Below are 17613 nucleotides of genomic sequence, written 5' to 3'. Positions count from 1 at the left end.
ACAGCTAACCCTCACCTCCACACAGCTAACCCTCACCTCCACACAGCTAACCCTCACCTCCACACAGCTAACCCTCACCTCCACACAGCTAACCCTCACCCCCACACAGCTAACCCTCACCTCCACACAGCTAACCCTCACCTCCACACAGCTAACCCTCACCTCCGCACAGCTAACCCTCACCTCCGCACAGCTAACCCTCACCTCCACACAGCTAACCCTCCCCTCCACACGGCTAACCCTCACCTCCACACAGCTAACCCTCACCTCCACACAGCTAACCCTCACCTCCACACAGCTAACCCTCACCTCCACACAGCTAACCCTCACCTCCACACAGCTAACCCTCACCTCCACACAGCTAACCCTCCACACAGCTAACCCTCACCTCCACACAGCTAACCCTCACCCTCACACAGCTAACCCTCACCTCCACACATCTAACCCTCACCCTCACACAGCTAACCCTCACCTCCACACATCTAACCCTCACCCTCACACAGCTAACCCTCACCTCCACACAGCTAACCCTCACCTCCACACAGCTAACCCTCACCTCCACACAGCTAACCCTCACCCCCACACAGCTAACCCTCACCTCCACACAGCTAACCCTCACCTCCACACAGCTAACCCTCACCTCCACACAGCTAACCCTCACCCCCACACAGCTAACCCTCACCTCCACACAGCTAACCCTCACCCCCACACAGCTAACCCTCACCTCCACACAGCTAACCCTCACCTCCACACAGCTAACCCTCACCTCCGCACAGCTAACCCTCACCTCCACACAGCTAACCCTCACCTCCACACAGCTAACCCTCACCCCCACACAGCTAACCCTCACCTCCACACAGCTAACCCTCACCTCCACACAGCTAACCCTCACTTCCACACAGCTAACCCTCACCTCCACACAGCTAACCCTCACCTCCGCACAGCTAACCCTCGCCTCCACACAGCTAACCCTCACCCTCACACAGCTAACCCTCACCTCCGCACAGCTAACCCTCACCTCCACACAGCTAACCCTCACCTCCACACAGCTAACCCTCACCTCCGCACAGCTAACCCTCACCTCCACACAGCTAACCCTCACCTCCACGCAGCTAACCCTCACCTCCACACAGCTCTTCATGCCGGCGGCAGCAGCGTAGTGTAGACAGGTGCTGTGGTGGTTGTCCGTGGCGTTGACGTTGGCCCTCTCATACTGACCCCGGTCCAGCCTCGCACCGGTCCAGCTCAGGATCATCTGGAGGTGCGCACACACACACACACACACACACACACACACACACACACACACACACACACACAGGTCAATGATGCTGCAGGTGAAGGCTGTTCAGCACCATGTACCCCTCACCCCTCTACAGTACCCCTCACCCCTCTACAATACCCCTCACCCCTCTACAATACCCCTCTACAATACCCCTCACCCCCCTACAATACCCCTCACCCCCCTACAATACCCCTCACCCCTCTACAATACCCCTCACCCCTCTACAATACCCCTCACCCCTCTACAATACCCCTCACCCCTCTACAATACCCCTCACCCCCCTACAATACCCCTCACCCCTCTACAATACCCCTCACCCCTCTACAATACCCCTCACCCCTCTACAATACCCCTCACCCCTCTACAATACCCCTCACCCCCCTACAATACCCCTCACCCCTCTACAATACCCCTCACCCCTCTACAATACCCCTCACCCCTCTACAATACCCCTCACCCCTCTACAGTACCCCTCACCCCTCTACAATACCCCTCACCCCTCTACAGTACCCCTCACCCCTCTACAGTACCCCTCACCCCTCTACAGTACCCCTCACCCCTCTACAATACCCCTCACCCCTCTACAGTACCACTGCAGCATGGACAGCATTGACGTGTCAAGCAGAGCCCCCTAGTGGCGTGTCACTAGCATGTAGTGAGCGTGTAGTGAGCATGTAGTGAGCATGTAGTGAGCGTGTAGTGAGCGTGTAGTGAGCAGGTAGTGAGCGTGTAGTGAGCGTGTAGTGAGCAGGTAGTGAGCGTGTAGTGAGTGTGTAGTGAGCGTGTAGTGAGCGTGTAGTGAGCATGTAGTGAGCAGGTAGTGAGCGTGTAGTGAGCAGGTAGTGAGCGTGTAGTGAGCATGTAGTGGCGTGTCACTAGCATGTAGTGAGCGTGTAGTGAGCGTGTAGTGAGTGTGTAGTGAGCGTGTAGTGAGCATGTAGTGAGCGTGTAGTGAGCGTGTAGTGAGCGTGTAGTGAGTGTGTAGTGAGCGTGTAGTGAGCGTGTAGTGAGCGTGTAGTGAGTGTGTAGTGAGCATGTAGTGAGCATGTAGTGAGCGTGTAGTGAGTGTGTAGTGAGCGTGTAGTGAGTGTGTAGTGAGTGTGTAGTGAGTGTGTAGTGAGCGTGTAGTGAGCGTGTAGTGAGTGTGTAGTGAGCGTGTAGTGAGCGTGTAGTGAGCGTGTAGTGAGCGTGTAGTGAGCGTGTAGTGAGCGTGTAGTGAGCGTGTAGTGAGTGTGTAGTGAGTGTGTAGTGAGCGTGTAGTGAGCATACCTGACCCAACTCACTCTAGAGTCTGGACCAGCTGCTCTCAAACGGTGTGCCGTGGCACGCTGATGTCCAGGGATTATGTGACCATACATTATTATTGCAATATTCAACTATACAAAAGGTTCTGAATGAATTATCCGATCCACGGCATTGGTATCGAGTCAATACTGGCCCAAAACTCTGGGATTGGAGATCGGAGGGGAGAAATAATGATGATCTAATTGGATGCTCAGCATGATGTTATTACAGCAGTAGTAGCATGAGCATGAGAGGTAGTAGGCTTCCTGTAAGAACAGGTCTGTCCTGGCCCCGCAGTGGTGGAATGAGCTGCCCACTGATGTCAGGACAGCAGAGTCGCTGCCCATCTTTCGTCGCAGGCTCAAAACTCATCTCTTCAAGAAGTACTACAACAATCCTCCCGCCTAAGCACTTATTGTATTATATTATATTGCACTGTATTTTAGATTGTGATTCTTGCACTTTGCCTTCAGCACTAGATTATGCTCTTAGTCACTTGTTTTAGTTATTTTAGGCTATACTTTCCGAGGCCCGGTAGCACCTGTGCCGAGGCCTGGTACCGGTCCACGGCCCGGTAGTTGGGGACCAATGACGTTAAACACAAGAACATTTTTCGGTGCGTCAAAAGCTCTGTGAGAGTCCAGGCCCACGCTGAAAAAGAACCCAGGTAAGGAGAGCGCGTGTGCAGACCGCATAGTAATCGCTCACCTCCTTTATAATGTCCAAATATGAGCAACGATGGTCTCCCGCTACTTTATAGATTGCAAGTGACAGTTCTGTACTGCAGTTTTGCTATGTGAGTGTTTTGGTCATGATTTCATCGTGTGTAGCCCGGCTTGTATGGGATTAACAACGCACACATTTACTTTCACCTTCCTAGACATTCTACATAATCATCCATAAATGCTTGAAACCACTTCCAATTCGGTTTTATAAAATCTATTTTGTACTACGATAAATTAGAGGGGCTGATAGTAACCTACCAACATTAATCAAAAACTCAAAATTGCTTTGAGAAACCAGGCCAGGTCCAGCCTGGCTTATGTGCGTGGCTGGCTTGTTTCTGTTCAGGACTGGTAGGACGGACGCTAGTCATGACACTGAAATAGCTGTGAATTGAAATGACATGAAATAATGTCTGATAAATTAAGATAGGTCTTGTCGCCTGGACAAATCAGTTCCAATGCTTCCAATGCTAATCCAGCACAATAAGAGCGGGATAGCCAGTTAGCTCATGAGCTCACAACAACTAGCAGCAGCTTCCATAACATTAATGTTAGCGGTCAGTGGCTAAAGCAGTTACACTGATGATTCCTGTAATGTTAGATATTTTGCTGCAATTGGTTCAACTTCTGTTTCTGGACAAAAGTCATTATCTGCTGTATGCACTTCCCTTTAGGTGATGAAGTAAGTAGACGGTAATCTCTGAGAATATCCCGTGTGGAAGTCCAATGCTCTGACCACTACTCTACTTTTAGGAAAGGGATAAAAAGGTTGGAGTGAAAGGATGAACGTGTTTTGTATAGTCCCATAAAGTCATCCCCACCGGGCCTTAAACCCCGGTCTCCCGGGTGGGAGTCCAGTGCTCTGACCACTACTCTACTTGTGCAGTGGAGATCGGTGTGTTGGTTTTGGTGTCCTTCTTGATTTTTGGTGTGCTGGGACTACTGCCTCTTGTGGTGCCAACAGAGAGAAGCAGGCCAACATTGTCGGCAGGCCAACACTGTCGGGAGTAAGGGAGCGAGGGAGGGAGTGATAACCCGACAAACGCTATACTAGGTGTCCTGGCTTCCAGCCACGCACAAAAAACATTTTGGGCTTTTTGCTTCAAATAGCCTCGTCCACGAATAAAAGAGTGGAGCACTTCCCCTCAGTTGTAAAGGTGTTGGACAGCCATGCGGGAGCAGGGCATGTGTTGGATCTACAGTGCTGTACATGTGTCAGTTTATTGATGCTTTTTTTAGCCTCTCTTACTCTGAAAATGTAATTTAATGTAATGTATTGCTTTATAAATGTTCTTAGCCGGTAGACAAACATACTCCTGGAGCTTGCTCGATCGCCTTGTTGAGAGAGGTCAGGGAAGAATTTTTACAGCTCACTTATCTGGCCCCTGGGTGATTACTGTTTTTTTTGCTTCCCTCTGGAATATGTAGAGGTGGGATGTCTGCCCACCTCCCTTGTTCTCTGTAAAGCGCATTGTGTTGCCTCTGGGTATGAAATGCGCTATACAAATAAAGCTTTAATTGATTGATTGATTGAGTACATATAGGGACCTCCTGCCCATGCTTCTTTTCATAACATGGAAAAAAAGGGAATAAACTACATAGAAAAGCACAGATCCTCTGTCTACTTCCAAAACCGCGCTAATGACTTTACTAGGATGGAGCTCAGTCACCTGCAGGCAGTCCGCCCGGCGCAGCTCATCCCTCTGCGGGCGCGTCAGCCTGGGAGAGAGCGCCCCCTCTGGCAGCTGCAGGATCTGCGGGCCCTGACACAGCACATGCAGACAGGTCTCGTTGTGGACGTTCCTCTTGTTGGGGTTCCCCTCTTTACTGAACAGGAACGACCTGGGCGGGAGGGAGGGGGGAGAGGGAGGAGAGAGAGAGAGAGAGAGAGAGAGAGAAACGAATGAAACTGATGTTTAAAAACTAGCCTTTATTCAAAGCACATGGTCAATGGGACCATTCAGGTTTTAGACGATGCAATAGAGTTCTGCATGAAACAGCTCAGCAGAGACAGAGAAAGAAGAGGCATGAAGGGGAAGAGATATGCTCATTTCCTGCTTAACATCCAAAAGTTAATAGACACACAATCGCATACAAAACCCCTCTCCTTCTCACACACACACACACACACACACACACACACACATACACACACACACGATCCTGTCACACACACCAAGATAAATACATCGCTTGCACAGACAGAGCCAGGCTGCTCCTACGGTCGTTAGTCTCCATTTCCTGATTACCTCCTAGAATATATCTCCCCCTCCCGCCACGCCCCTCTCCACCCCTCCCACTCTCCACCACTCCCCCTCCCGCCACGCCCCTCTCCACCCCTCCCACTCTCCTCCCCTCCCCCTCCCGCCACGCCCCTCTCCACCCCTCCCCCTCTCCTCTTACTTCCTGTCCTCTTCTTAAGACAATATGATCATTCTGGAGATACTCCTTAGGCTAATTGCAATATGCTGTGCGAGACAGCTCACACATGGCAAAAATATCCCTGATCACACACTCTCTCTCACTCCGTGTGTGTGTGTGTGTGTGTGTGTGTGTGTGGTCTCCATTGGCACAGTGAAATGGCGCCAATAACACAATGCTAACATTGTGGGGGTTTCCTGCTGTCATACAAGTCATTACAGTCTGGGCTCTGCCAAGATAGAAGATAGTAGCTTATATGAATATAAATATGATTCATATATTATTAATTATATGAAATTAATATCAAAATAGAGCAGACATCATGGATAGTTGCGCCCCGCCCCTTCCTCCACACACAGTGACGGCACGGGCCGACAGGAAGGGACCAAAATAGACCTGCAATTAACTTTCCTTTAATGTGCACACGCGCGCGCGCACACACACACACACACACACTCATGCAGATACACACACATGCACACAGAAACATGCGCACATGCACACACACAATTTACTGGCCTTTTCAAACCACTTCCTCTGGCCCCCTGTAATCACTGGGAGAAAGGGACAGAGAGGAGGAGTGGAGAGGAGGAGAGGAGGAAGAGGAGGGGAGGGCTAGTGAGTCACACCACCAGCTGTCTTCCTCATGGCCAGCAAGAAAAAGGCCTCAGGAGTGTGCCAAACACAGTGCTTAGTGTTGAGGCCAACTGATTGTAGTCTCATCAGACCAGTAGCCTCGCGTCACCTCGGGGAGAAGAGCCTGGTGTCTATTTACTTCACTGCCTTAAGCCCGCCCCCTCATCCGGCTCGAGCCTGTAGAGCCCGCCTCCTACTTCCGTTTGCTTTATTTTTCCTTAACCGGTAGTTCTCCTCGCATCTTCTTTTATAATTTCCGTCGGTGTTATGCCTGGTGATGCCATCGCGAATGTTATCTACTCGAAACTTCACCATGTGCAGCCTACAGTAAAAACATTATAACAACTGTTCTTCTTCCGGTCCAGACTGGAAGATTATGCGATGCGTCATCGCGCTTCCCCTCTAGACCGGCGAAACAACTGCGAATGAGACAGGCCCCAGAATCAGACCATAGAATCTTCGTCCACTTGGACCCAGGCCTGGGTTACACGGCAACGTTTTGAGAACAAGAATGATGACGGAACGAGAATGACCTCTGGGTTACCTTGTTGCCTGTCGTCAACCGAAGGAAAACTTGGTCTGTCTGTTCTCAGGCCTAAATTTCCAAATCAAGGTGTATTCCTTAGTTAGCAATTACCTAGTAGGCCTAATTTGTTATACAGCATAAGTTATAATCATTATAGTTGTATTATTATTATTAGCCTATCATATTATTATTATTATTATTATTAATAATAATACTAATAATGTTTCTTTTGATGTAGGCCTGCTATACCAGGCGTTTCCACTTGGTCTACCCTGGATCATATCCCATAATAACCTCTCCTTTTGTCCATCCATCCAAATGATCCAATCGCGCTCCCGGTTGGCAATCCAAGTCTTTTTCTCTTGAAGTTCTGGTAAAATCAAGCCTGTTTAATATTATCTGAAGTTTTTAGTCTTAATGCAAATGACCTGCATGATCCCAGTCGCAGAATCGTATAAAATGTAACTAAAAACTCATCGTCTGGATGTGAGAGGGTGTCATTTTTCGAAGTCTAGTGTTTGAAGATTGCACTTTGTCTAAATTATATAATGTTGCTGCTGTGTCTTTGGAGATTGCGTTTTGACTATTATAATGCATAAAAGAATAACAGATAGAACAGATTAGAATAGCAGAACATAATCAAATTGAATAGAATATCCAAACAAAATGAAATAAAGATAGGCCTACTTTTTACAATGCGCACCATGCATTTTAAAGATTGGGCTGGACTTGAGACTTTTGTCAGCAGCACCCTGCTCAAAATACACTCCAGCGGCTACGAACAAATCAGTGATCAGTCTTAACACAAATCATATAATTAGGAAACTCTAAGTCTATTTTATTAATGTTATATAGCCTATAGCCTATTTTTTGTCTAACAAGCTTTATTGCTCGACTAACAGGCTATATAGAATCTTGGTAGGACAAGAGAAGCCTATTTCGACTAAGCAATCACATTGAATCCTACAATCACATTCTAGGCTTTAAAATGATGTTGTTATAATTTAACTGTACAACAGCCGAACGTCCTTCATTGTTATCAAAACGACATCGCTCTCGTCCGTTTACACGACAACGGAATCCAGGAAAGTGAGAACAAAAACAGCCCTCGCAGCGTTCTCGAAATTTCACAGGTTTTCAAAACGCTAACGCCGTCGCCGTGTAACTGCGAGGCGTGTGAATGAAATTCAAGTCTCAACAAAGTGTTCTGTTTTCCTACTTGACTGTTGTTGTAACTTTGTAGTTCGTTCTCATAGATCAGTCTGTTAAAACTACAAATTCTTCCTGTGTGACATCACTTCCCTGTCCTCTTCATCCTGAAACTATGTCACTTCCTTTTTCACTGTATAACCTATCGACCTCGTCTACATCTGACTCACTCTGCCTGGATTCACTTCCTGTGCTAGAGTCCGACTCTGCAGAATCGTAACAGAATAAAACTATTGTCTTTGTTTAAAACCAGCTTGACCGACCACTCAGCGTGTTCTTTGAAATCTAAACTAAACCAAGTAAGGTTTTTCCTTCACAGGTGCAAACGGGAACCAAACGTTCTAAAAACGTTGCCGTGTAACCCAGGCCTCAGAGGCCCACATGCCTTAAGGAGAACTCTAGCCGAGATGATATGCGAGTTGTTTTCAGCGAGGGTTTCTTCATGCCACTCTCCCATAAAGCCCAGATGTGTAGTGGCCGGGCTATTGTCCCATGTTTCTCCCATCTCAGCCATGGAAGACCAACTCCTTCAGTCTTGTCTCTCTCACTACGGCCCGCCTCGCCCGGTTACTTCACAGTCCATCCATTTTCATGATGGACTTAACTGTGCTCCGGGGGATATTCAAATCCCTGGAAAGTTTCTTATATCCTTCCCTGATTGGTGCTTCTCAAGAACCTTGTCCCGGATCTGTTGGGAATGTTCCTTGGTCTTCGTGGTGTAGTCTTAGTTTGGGAATGCATTCACCAACTGTGGGAGCACCCAAGGACAGGTGTATTTATTCTGAAATCATGTTAAATACCTCAACTGCACACAGGTGGACTCTATTCAATGAATGATGTGACTGCTGAAGAAAATTGATTGTGCAAGAGCTTATTTATGTGTATGATAGCAAAGAAAAAGGGTAAATTATTTACTTGTTTTTCTTTTTCGAATTAATTTAGAAAAGTAGATCATTTTTTTCAATTTGACATTACAAAGTAGGTATACTTTGTGTTTATGTCATGTGACAAAAATGAAACCTAAATGAAATCCTTCATTCCACAATGAAATGAAATGAATGCCGTCGATGCCCCGAAAATAATTCTACCCCCTGCGGACACCATGGCTTTTGCGCCCCTGCTTCTATCTAAATCTCGAGGTTGCTGAACCATCAGTGGTCTCCTATCATTTTCTTGATATTCCGAAATTAATTCAAGTGAGGCTACACTGATATCAATAAAACGTTACACTGGTAGGCGATTTCCATTGTACGATTGTAGCCTGCTAGTGGCTTTGATGCGATGTGAAACTGGCACGTGCAACCAGCTGCAAGGACTGCTGCTGCGTTGTGGATCGTTGTGGATCGTTGTGGATCGTTGTGGATCGTTGTGGATCGTTGAGAGCGCCGGCAACCAAGCAAGGTCTGAATTGACTAGCTATATCAATAGCTAATAAATTATGACACGGTTCAAAATGCCTTAGCTAGCCATTGCCCAACTATTCTTTTTCTACAAAATAATTTCCAGATTAGAGAAAGTCTCTGTTTGTGCCGGGTGATAGCTAACGTGATGGCTAGCTAGCTAACTCCAAAGGCACAGCTTCAGTTAGGTAGCTAACGTTAGCTAATGTTACATTACTGACATTGTTAATGCTAGGTATAGTTGACTTATTGAGTCAAACCTTCCGTTTTTAATACCTGTGTAAGTTGACAGCCCTACTAGTGCTAGCTTGCTAGCTAGTTATTGATAGCTAGCTAGCTACCCTAATTACAGTGTGTTGGACTATACTGCCTTTCTAGGAAAATGCTGTGACTAAAGAGACTACATCAACTGAAACGGATTGTGCTGCTAAGTGCATGGATGATTGTCAGTCGGTTGCTTGGCTATACTAGAGAGGCGGTTGTAGCTCAGGAGGTAGAGCGGGTTGTCCAATGATCATAGGGTCGCAGTTCGAATCCTGGCTCTTCCTGGCGACATGTTGAAGGGTCCTTGGGCAAGACACTGAACGCCAAATTGCTCCCAATGAGCAGGCTAACACCTTGCATGGCAGCTGCTTGTCATTGTGAAACGCCTTCATTCTAAAGTGCTTTGGATAAAAACGCTATATAAGCGCAGTTCATTTACCATTACTACATAGCATTTCCAGAGAAGGGGCATAATGCTTGCTCGGCTCTGTATGATTCAACCAAGATTGCACGACTTACGACAACCTTATGGAGTCATCATTTGATACAAAAAAGTGAATAAAGTAGGCTATTTATGTTGTTCATGTCATTCATGTTTCTTATTTATTGTGCATAGAGAACAGTAGTTGTATCTTATTTGGGTGGTTAAAATTCAGTAGACCATTCAGTTAAAGGGATCAGTAGACCATTCAGTTAAAGGGATCAGTAGACCATTCAGTTAAAGGGATCAGTAGACCATTCAGTTAAAGGGATCAGTAGACCATTCAGTTAAAGGGATCAGTAGACCATTCAGTTAAAGGGATCACACTGCTTTAAAGTCATTTATTCATAGGCTCCAAACCCTCTTATTTCACTCAATGGCCTTTGTGCCCTAAAAAATTCAGTGACACCGAAGGCCAAATGGCCTAAAATGACTAAATTCCTACCCTGGTGTGTGTGTGTGTGTGTGTGTGTGTGTGTGTGTGTGTGTGTGTGTGCATGTGTATCAAAGGACACTTTGTGTTTTCTGTGTTATCATATGTCTGTGTTAGTAGTGCCGTGTGTGTGTGTGTGTGTGCGCGTGCACGTATGTGTGTGCGTGCATGCATGTGACATGTGCTGCATGAGTGCGTGTGTACCTGAGCAGGCGTGTCATGGCGTGGCGGCAGGCGTAGTGCAGCGCCGTGTTGAGCTGGTAGGGCTCTCCGTAGGACGCGTTGGGGTCCAGGCCCTCTCTGAACTGGGGGTTGCCCTCGTACAGCTGCCAGGCCAGGGCCTCGTCTCCGCTCATCAGCGCCTTGCGGAACTTGGTGGCCGTGTTCCCCATGGCGAACCCCTGGAGGGCGCCACTCAATCAGCACCCCACCGCTGCTGCTGCTACGTCTACTGCTACCTCTGCCGCCTCCTCCCTCCTCCTCCTCTCCCCTGCCTGCCGCTGCTCAGACTGACATGACCGCCACGACCACACCCTGCAGGACTGAGATGGAGGGGGTGGGAATGAGAGGGTGGGAGGGGCAGAGAGAGAATCAATCAATCGGGTGCTCCATTAATCAATTAATCAATCAATCAAATAAATCAGTGTGCAGCACATAATCTTGGAAGAGTGGAGGAAGAGATAAAGAGATAAAGAAAAAGACAGGAGAGGAGTGAGGGAGAGACAAAGAGAGGGGAGAAAGAGAGGAAGACAGGTGGAGGAGAGGAGAAAGAGAGGAAGACCGAGAGGGGAGAGAGAGAGGGGAGAAAGGGAGGGAGACAGAGAGGAAGAGGATGAAGAGCAGGTTAATAATAATCAGCTACTGGGCCAGTAAGTCCACCGACCAGTCAATAACCTTCAGCCTGGCCGAGTAACAAGAAACTAGTCAACTTTCCTGAAGAAGACATAGGAAACGCTATGGAAGCGTTGTGTGTTTATGTGTATGTCCAATAACCTGCATGTGTGGTGTGTACATGTGTGTGCAGTGCTATGCAGTGCTAATATGCTGAAACTAAACCAGTTTGCTTTGCTCTCCAGTGAAAGAATGCCAGCGATGGCCGCCTGCCTGCCTCTCCAGCTTCAGGCTAAACCCTAATTTGTGTTTTGCCTTAGGAAGGCCTACACAAACAGACACACATGCATGTGTGTGCTCGCATGCTCGCGCCACACACACACACACACACACACACACACACACACACACACACACACGCACGCACGCACGCACACACACACCCACACACCCTCTGTCTCCTACAATCCCTCTTCTTCCACAATACAGGATGTCTGTTCTAATGGCTGCTGGCATCAGGCAGTAAGACTTTATCATTAGTCTCCATTCTAAGGCCATCTGTTCTCTACAATGACCCTCTATAGCTCAACTGTTGGCTCGGTAGGCTAGGTGGGTAGGCTAGGTGGGTAGGCTAGGTGGGTAGGCTAGGTGGGTAGGCTAGGTGGGTGGGTAGGCGAGGTGGGTGGGCTAGGTGGGTAGGCTAGGTGGGTAGGCTAGGTGGGTAGGCTAGGTGGGTAGGCTAGGTGGGTGGGTAGGCTAGGTGGGTGGGCTAGGTGGGTAGGCTAGGTGGGTAGGCTAGGTGGGTGGGTAGGCTAGGTGGGTGGGCTAGGTGGGTAGGCTAGGTGGGTAGGCTAGGTGGGTAGGCTAGGTGGGTGGGCTAGGTGGGTAGGCTAGGTGGGTAGGCTAGGTGGGTAAGCTAGGTGGGTAGGCTAGGTGGGTAGGCTAGGTGGGTAGGCTAGGCGGGTGGGCTAGGTGGGTAGGCTAGGTGGGTGGGCTAGGTGGGTAGGCTAGGTGGGTGGGCTAGGTGGGTCGGCTAGGTGGGTAGGCTAGGTGGGTAGGCTAGGTGGGTGGGCTAGGTGGGTAAGCTAGGTGGGTAGGCTAGGTGGGTAGGCTAGGTGGGTAGGCTAGGTGGGTGGGCTAGGTGGGTAGGCTAGGTGGGTGGGCTAGGTGGGTGGGCTAAGTGGGTAGGCTAGGTGGGTAGGCTAGGTGGGTGGGTAGGCTAGGTGGGTGGGCTAGGTGGGTAGGCTAGGTGGGTAGGCTAGGTGGGTGGGCTAGGTGGGTGGGCCAGGTGGGTAGGCTAGGTGGGTGGGCTAGGTGGGTAGGCTAGGTGGGTAGGCTAGGTGGGTAGGCTAGGTGGGTCGGCTAGGTAGGTAGGCTAGGTGGGTAGGCTAGGTGGGTGGGCTAGGTGGGTGGGCTAGGTGGGTAGGCTAGGTGGGTAGGCTAGGTGGGTGGGCTAGGTGGGTAGGCTAGGTGGGTAGGCGGGTGGGTAGGTAGTTTCTCACTGTATCTGTATCTCACTCTCTCACACACACACACACACACACACACACACACACACACACACACACACACACGAGCCCTGTTGTAGCCTAAATCCTCTTGTTGATAAACATCCTAGAGTGTTTCCTCCACTTAATCATTTTCTGCTCCAGTAAAGCCTGCTGTAGATGGCGTAGACATTTTTATGAGTATATATAGGCTTGTGTGTGTGTGTGTGTGTGTGTGTGTGTGAGAGAGAGAGAGACTGGGTGGGTATTATAGTTTGTAGGTCACGCTGTCTGCTCTGCTCCCAGCTCCACACTGACTACTTTTACTTCCAGCTCACTTCACTCAGGGGCGGCTGTAGCTCAGTTGATGGAGCGGGTCGTTCAATGATCGAAGGGTCAGTGGTTCGAATCCCAGCTCCGACCGTCCACATGTCGAAGTGTCCTTGAGCAAGACACCTAACCCCAAATTGCTCCCAATGAGCAGGTTAGCACCTGGCATGGTAGCTGCCGCCATTGGTGTGTGAATGTGTGTGTGAATGGGTGAATGAGAGGCCATTGTAAAGCGCTTTGAGTGCCACTAAGGTGGAAAAGCGCTATATAAGTGCAGACCATTTACCATTTACTCCCCTTCTCGGTCTCGGACACTCACTCTAGTGGGCATCAGGGAGAGACAGACACGGTTGAACTTTTAATGCCCACATCTTCAGTTATATATGGAGCTATATAGGCTTAGGCTACATAGATAACATTGCTGTCAAATACATGTCATGATGTGTGTGATGTCCAGTGAGAAGGTCTCTGGGAAGCCTGTTCTAGAACGCAAGGCCAACTCGAAAACATCACAGATCTCCATTAAGGAGATTCCTCTAATTCTAATCTTCCATGGTCCTTCTGTCAAGAGCACACTATAGCCTACTAGTGACACCATAATCCCCAACCACTAGCAACAACCTGTTTTCTAAACCTTTCACCCTCTACACTAACCAGGTCGGTGGGATACTTATATATTTACACTAGTATTGATTGGTAAACCATGATCAATAAGAATCAAATGGTGAGCCACATTAGTAATTTGGCACAGTTTATATTGGCGCCTTAGTGCAGTCAGAAACCAAACAACAACTGTTTTCACCCCATCAATCAATCAATCAATCAATCATTGATTGATTGATTGATATTGGCGCCTTAGTGCAGTCAGAAACCAAACAACAACTGTTTTCACCCCATGTAACTACCCAGTACACTCTAATGTACATGTATGTAATGTATGTGTAATGTAGTCGTAGCAACATTCATGAAAGCCTATGAGGAGAGCCCCGTGTGTAAGAGAGAGCATTGTGTGTGCAGAATAACACTGTCTATGACTTTCCTGTGTGTGCGCCCATGCGCCCCCGTGCAAATATACACTTCCTTTGTTCCAAACTCTCAATGCATTTCACGGACATGTCAGGCGAACATACATTTCCCAAATTCCAGGCTGACCTAAACCCATTTTGCTATTTAAGCTGCCTGAACAATGCAGATTCCGACCAGCTCCAGGAGGCTAGACTCGCCCATATCTCACTAACACACTCTGGTTAGCTGGTTAGCTCTGTTAGCTAGGCAGCAGATGTGTGCCAACACAACAGTGCTCTGACAGCATCAACCAACCATCATAGTTTACATTGTACTTACACAATCGACTGACTTGATCACCGGTTGGACATCCAGAAAACACCAGAGTAGAACGCCATTATCTAGCTAATCATTTTTCACGCTCGGCCTCCCAGCCAGCTCAACCGCCATCCTGGCCACCGAGACCAGGGAGTGATGCTGAGACGAGCAGAGCGCCGAGGAGACACGAGGAGAGCCGAGGAGACACGAGCAGAGCGCCGAGGAGACACGAGAGAGAGCCGAGGAGAGCCGAGCAGAGCGCCGAGGAGACACGAGAGAGCCGAGGAGACACGAGCAGAGCGCCGAGGAGACACGAGAGAGCCGAGGAGAGCCGAGCAGAGCACCGAGGAGACACGAGAGAGCCGAGGAGACACGAGCAGAGCGCCGAGGAGACACGAGAGAGCCGAGGAGACACCGAGGAGAGCCGAGGAGACACGAGAGAGCCGAGGAGAACCGAGGAGAACCGAACGCGAGACGGAGGCGCTTCTGTTGTTGGGGGGAAGCATCACAGAGCACATGCGTGTCCACAAAGCATGTCACTGCTCGGGTTGCGTCTGATTGGTCAATACAACATTAGTAGTGTGGACTTGATTTAAAGGAGTAGTAAAGGGAAAAATGCATGTTTAGCCCTGTTTTAAGGTTACTTATGATCATATACAATGGTTCAGATCAAAGCGTTGACAAAACTAGCACTTTTGAGAAAGTCTGATAATTGCTCTACCACCGTTTTGGTCATACAATGGATGTGGGTGGGCACCTTGAAAAATAATTCAAACATGTTAAACTCGCGTTAAGCATAAATTAAGATTCTAGTTCATCTGGAAAGGCTTTTAAATTTTTTTTTTTTTAGCATAGAACTATTTAAGGTGCCCACCCACATCCATTGTAGTATGACCTAAACGTGGTAGAGCAATTATCAGACTTTCTCAAAAGTGCTAGTTTTGTCAACGTTTTGATCTGAACCATTGTATATAATCATAAGTAACCTTAAAACAGGGCTAAACATGCATTTTCCCTTTACTACTCCTTTAACAATACACCGAAAGCTGACCGAAAGCAGGCCCCCAGGATTCGAAATCTAAAGTGAAGCCCTATTGAACCACGCCATCTTTGGAAAAAAACGCGTCACTGATACCTTTGACATGCGCAGTCAAAGGTATGAATGACGCGTTCTTGTAGTCCACTAACAGATTGCGTTCATGTGAAATGCAAACACGCGTTCATGGCTCTCCCCGCTCTGAGTTAGCAATGAAAAGCGACTTGCTTATTAATCTACTTTCGTCAAATATAGCCGTTGGAAAACTTTTATTTTTTTTATCCAGGCATCTTAATTTTAACAGTATAATTGTGACTGAACATGTTTTGTTTGCTAGTAGGTGGTATTCATTCTGTTTCAAGTTCGGCGGGTTAGCCGCGAACTTCATGCCGCAACGAGAGATCCCGTCTCTGGGTGGACAGCTGTTCAACTCGCCTGGGACCGGGTCCCCTGGAGATATTTCACCTGGCTGCCCATCGCGTTGTTGTGAACAGAATGAATACCACCTACTAGCAAACAAAACATGTTCAGTCACAATTATACTATTAAAACTAAGATGCCTGGATAAAAAAAAAAAGTTTTCCAACGGACATATTTGACGAAAGTAGATCAATAAGCAAGCCGCTTTTCATCGCTAACTCAGAGCGGGGATTTTTGACACGCTGGTGGCGCTAGAGTGCACGAGATGTCAACATGAGGCTTGGTGACAGATGTCATGGCTGTGTCCCGGATGAGTGTGCCAAATGTGGTTTTGATAGATTAAAATATTACTGAGATATGACCCCAGTTCCTGTTTTGCAGCTTTTCTGCCAATTTTGATTGGTTGTCACGAGCGAACGCAATGGACAATCAAAAATCCCTGTAAGTATTTTGTGGACATCGGTCTATAGATTGTACATACTGCGTTTCATGCCGATTGGTGAAAAAACCTAGGAGGAGATACATTTTAAGTGTTTTACACAAAGTACAAAATGGTGGGAAATCCAATATAGCGGACAATGACGTCATGAGGTACGTTGAACTCGGCTTGAGCCAAGGATTTCAAAGGTACCTCGTTTTTCAAAATCAGACTTACGGGCGTGCATAATAGCATTGCCAACTTTGACACGTTGGTGGCGCTAGAGGGTTCGAGGTGTGGACAGGAGTCTCATGAGAGAGGAGACTCAGGAGACTGTCATGAATGAGTGTGCCAATTTTCACAACTTTTCACCATACAGTTCTATAGGCTGCCATAGACTCCCATGGCATAAGAAAGAAAGAATAATAAAGAAAAGGTACAAACACAATGGGTGCTGCAGCAGCTGCGCTGCTTGGCCTCCAATAATAATAAGAAAAGGTACAAGAACAATGGAGGCCTTCCATGGATGTATTAAAGGTACCCCGATTAGTTTATTTTTTATTTTTGGTTATGAAACAGTCTCATTTTAATGTGGGTGAATCTACATTACCCACACTTGTTTATGTGTCCATTTTCGACAAATGTCGTTTCTTCTATGTACTTTATTAGGTAGCTTGTACAAGCTAGCCCAACTTGTGATATTCCCACTATTTCTTTCTTTCTTTCTTATTATAGTTCTCCCCACTTTTTTGAACCTCAACTAGTTCTTCATACTTTGTGCTAGAAACTTCATTAAAACTTTAAAATGTTCATGATGTTTAGCTGTTTCAGGGATCCATTCAGATTTTTGATATTTGTATTATAGTTTTTTAGTAATTTAACTTTTTAAACTATTTTTTGTCCCATTGAAACTGCTTGAAACTGTTTTTGGAATGTTCAGTAACTTGTTTTTAGAGTGGTGGCAGCAGTTGCTTTGAAAATATTCACACATTTTGTAAACTGCTGGCACTCATACAGTTTTGACAGCTCACACACATATTATATATCAAAATGTTCACACAACTGTGCTGATTCATACAATGTTAGTATCTAAGCTGTGTGATT

At 47.5% G+C, this 17613-nt stretch overlaps 1 protein-coding gene across 1 annotated transcript in view; it reads right to left on the bottom strand.

Annotated features, from left to right (window-relative positions):
* LOC311322939 (ankyrin repeat and IBR domain-containing protein 1-like) overlaps positions 1-11090 on the bottom strand; it is a 28927-nt gene extending 17837 nt beyond the window's left edge. The window contains exons 1-3 of the mRNA XM_084455057.1: positions 10869-11090; positions 4965-5136; positions 1124-1255 (exon numbers count right to left, since the gene is read on the bottom strand). Coding sequence (XP_084311183.1) covers positions 1124-1255; positions 4965-5136; positions 10869-11056 — 492 coding nt within the window. The 5' untranslated portion in view covers positions 11057-11090. The remainder of the gene's footprint in view (positions 1-1123; positions 1256-4964; positions 5137-10868) is intronic.
* Positions 11091-17613: the final 6523 nt, after the last annotated feature.

This window comes from Borostomias antarcticus, assembly GCF_949987555.1.
Source record: "Borostomias antarcticus genome assembly, chromosome: 21".
Taxonomy (NCBI): domain Eukaryota; kingdom Metazoa; phylum Chordata; class Actinopteri; order Stomiiformes; family Stomiidae; genus Borostomias; species Borostomias antarcticus.
This window is presented reverse-complemented; position numbering and strand designations above follow the sequence as displayed.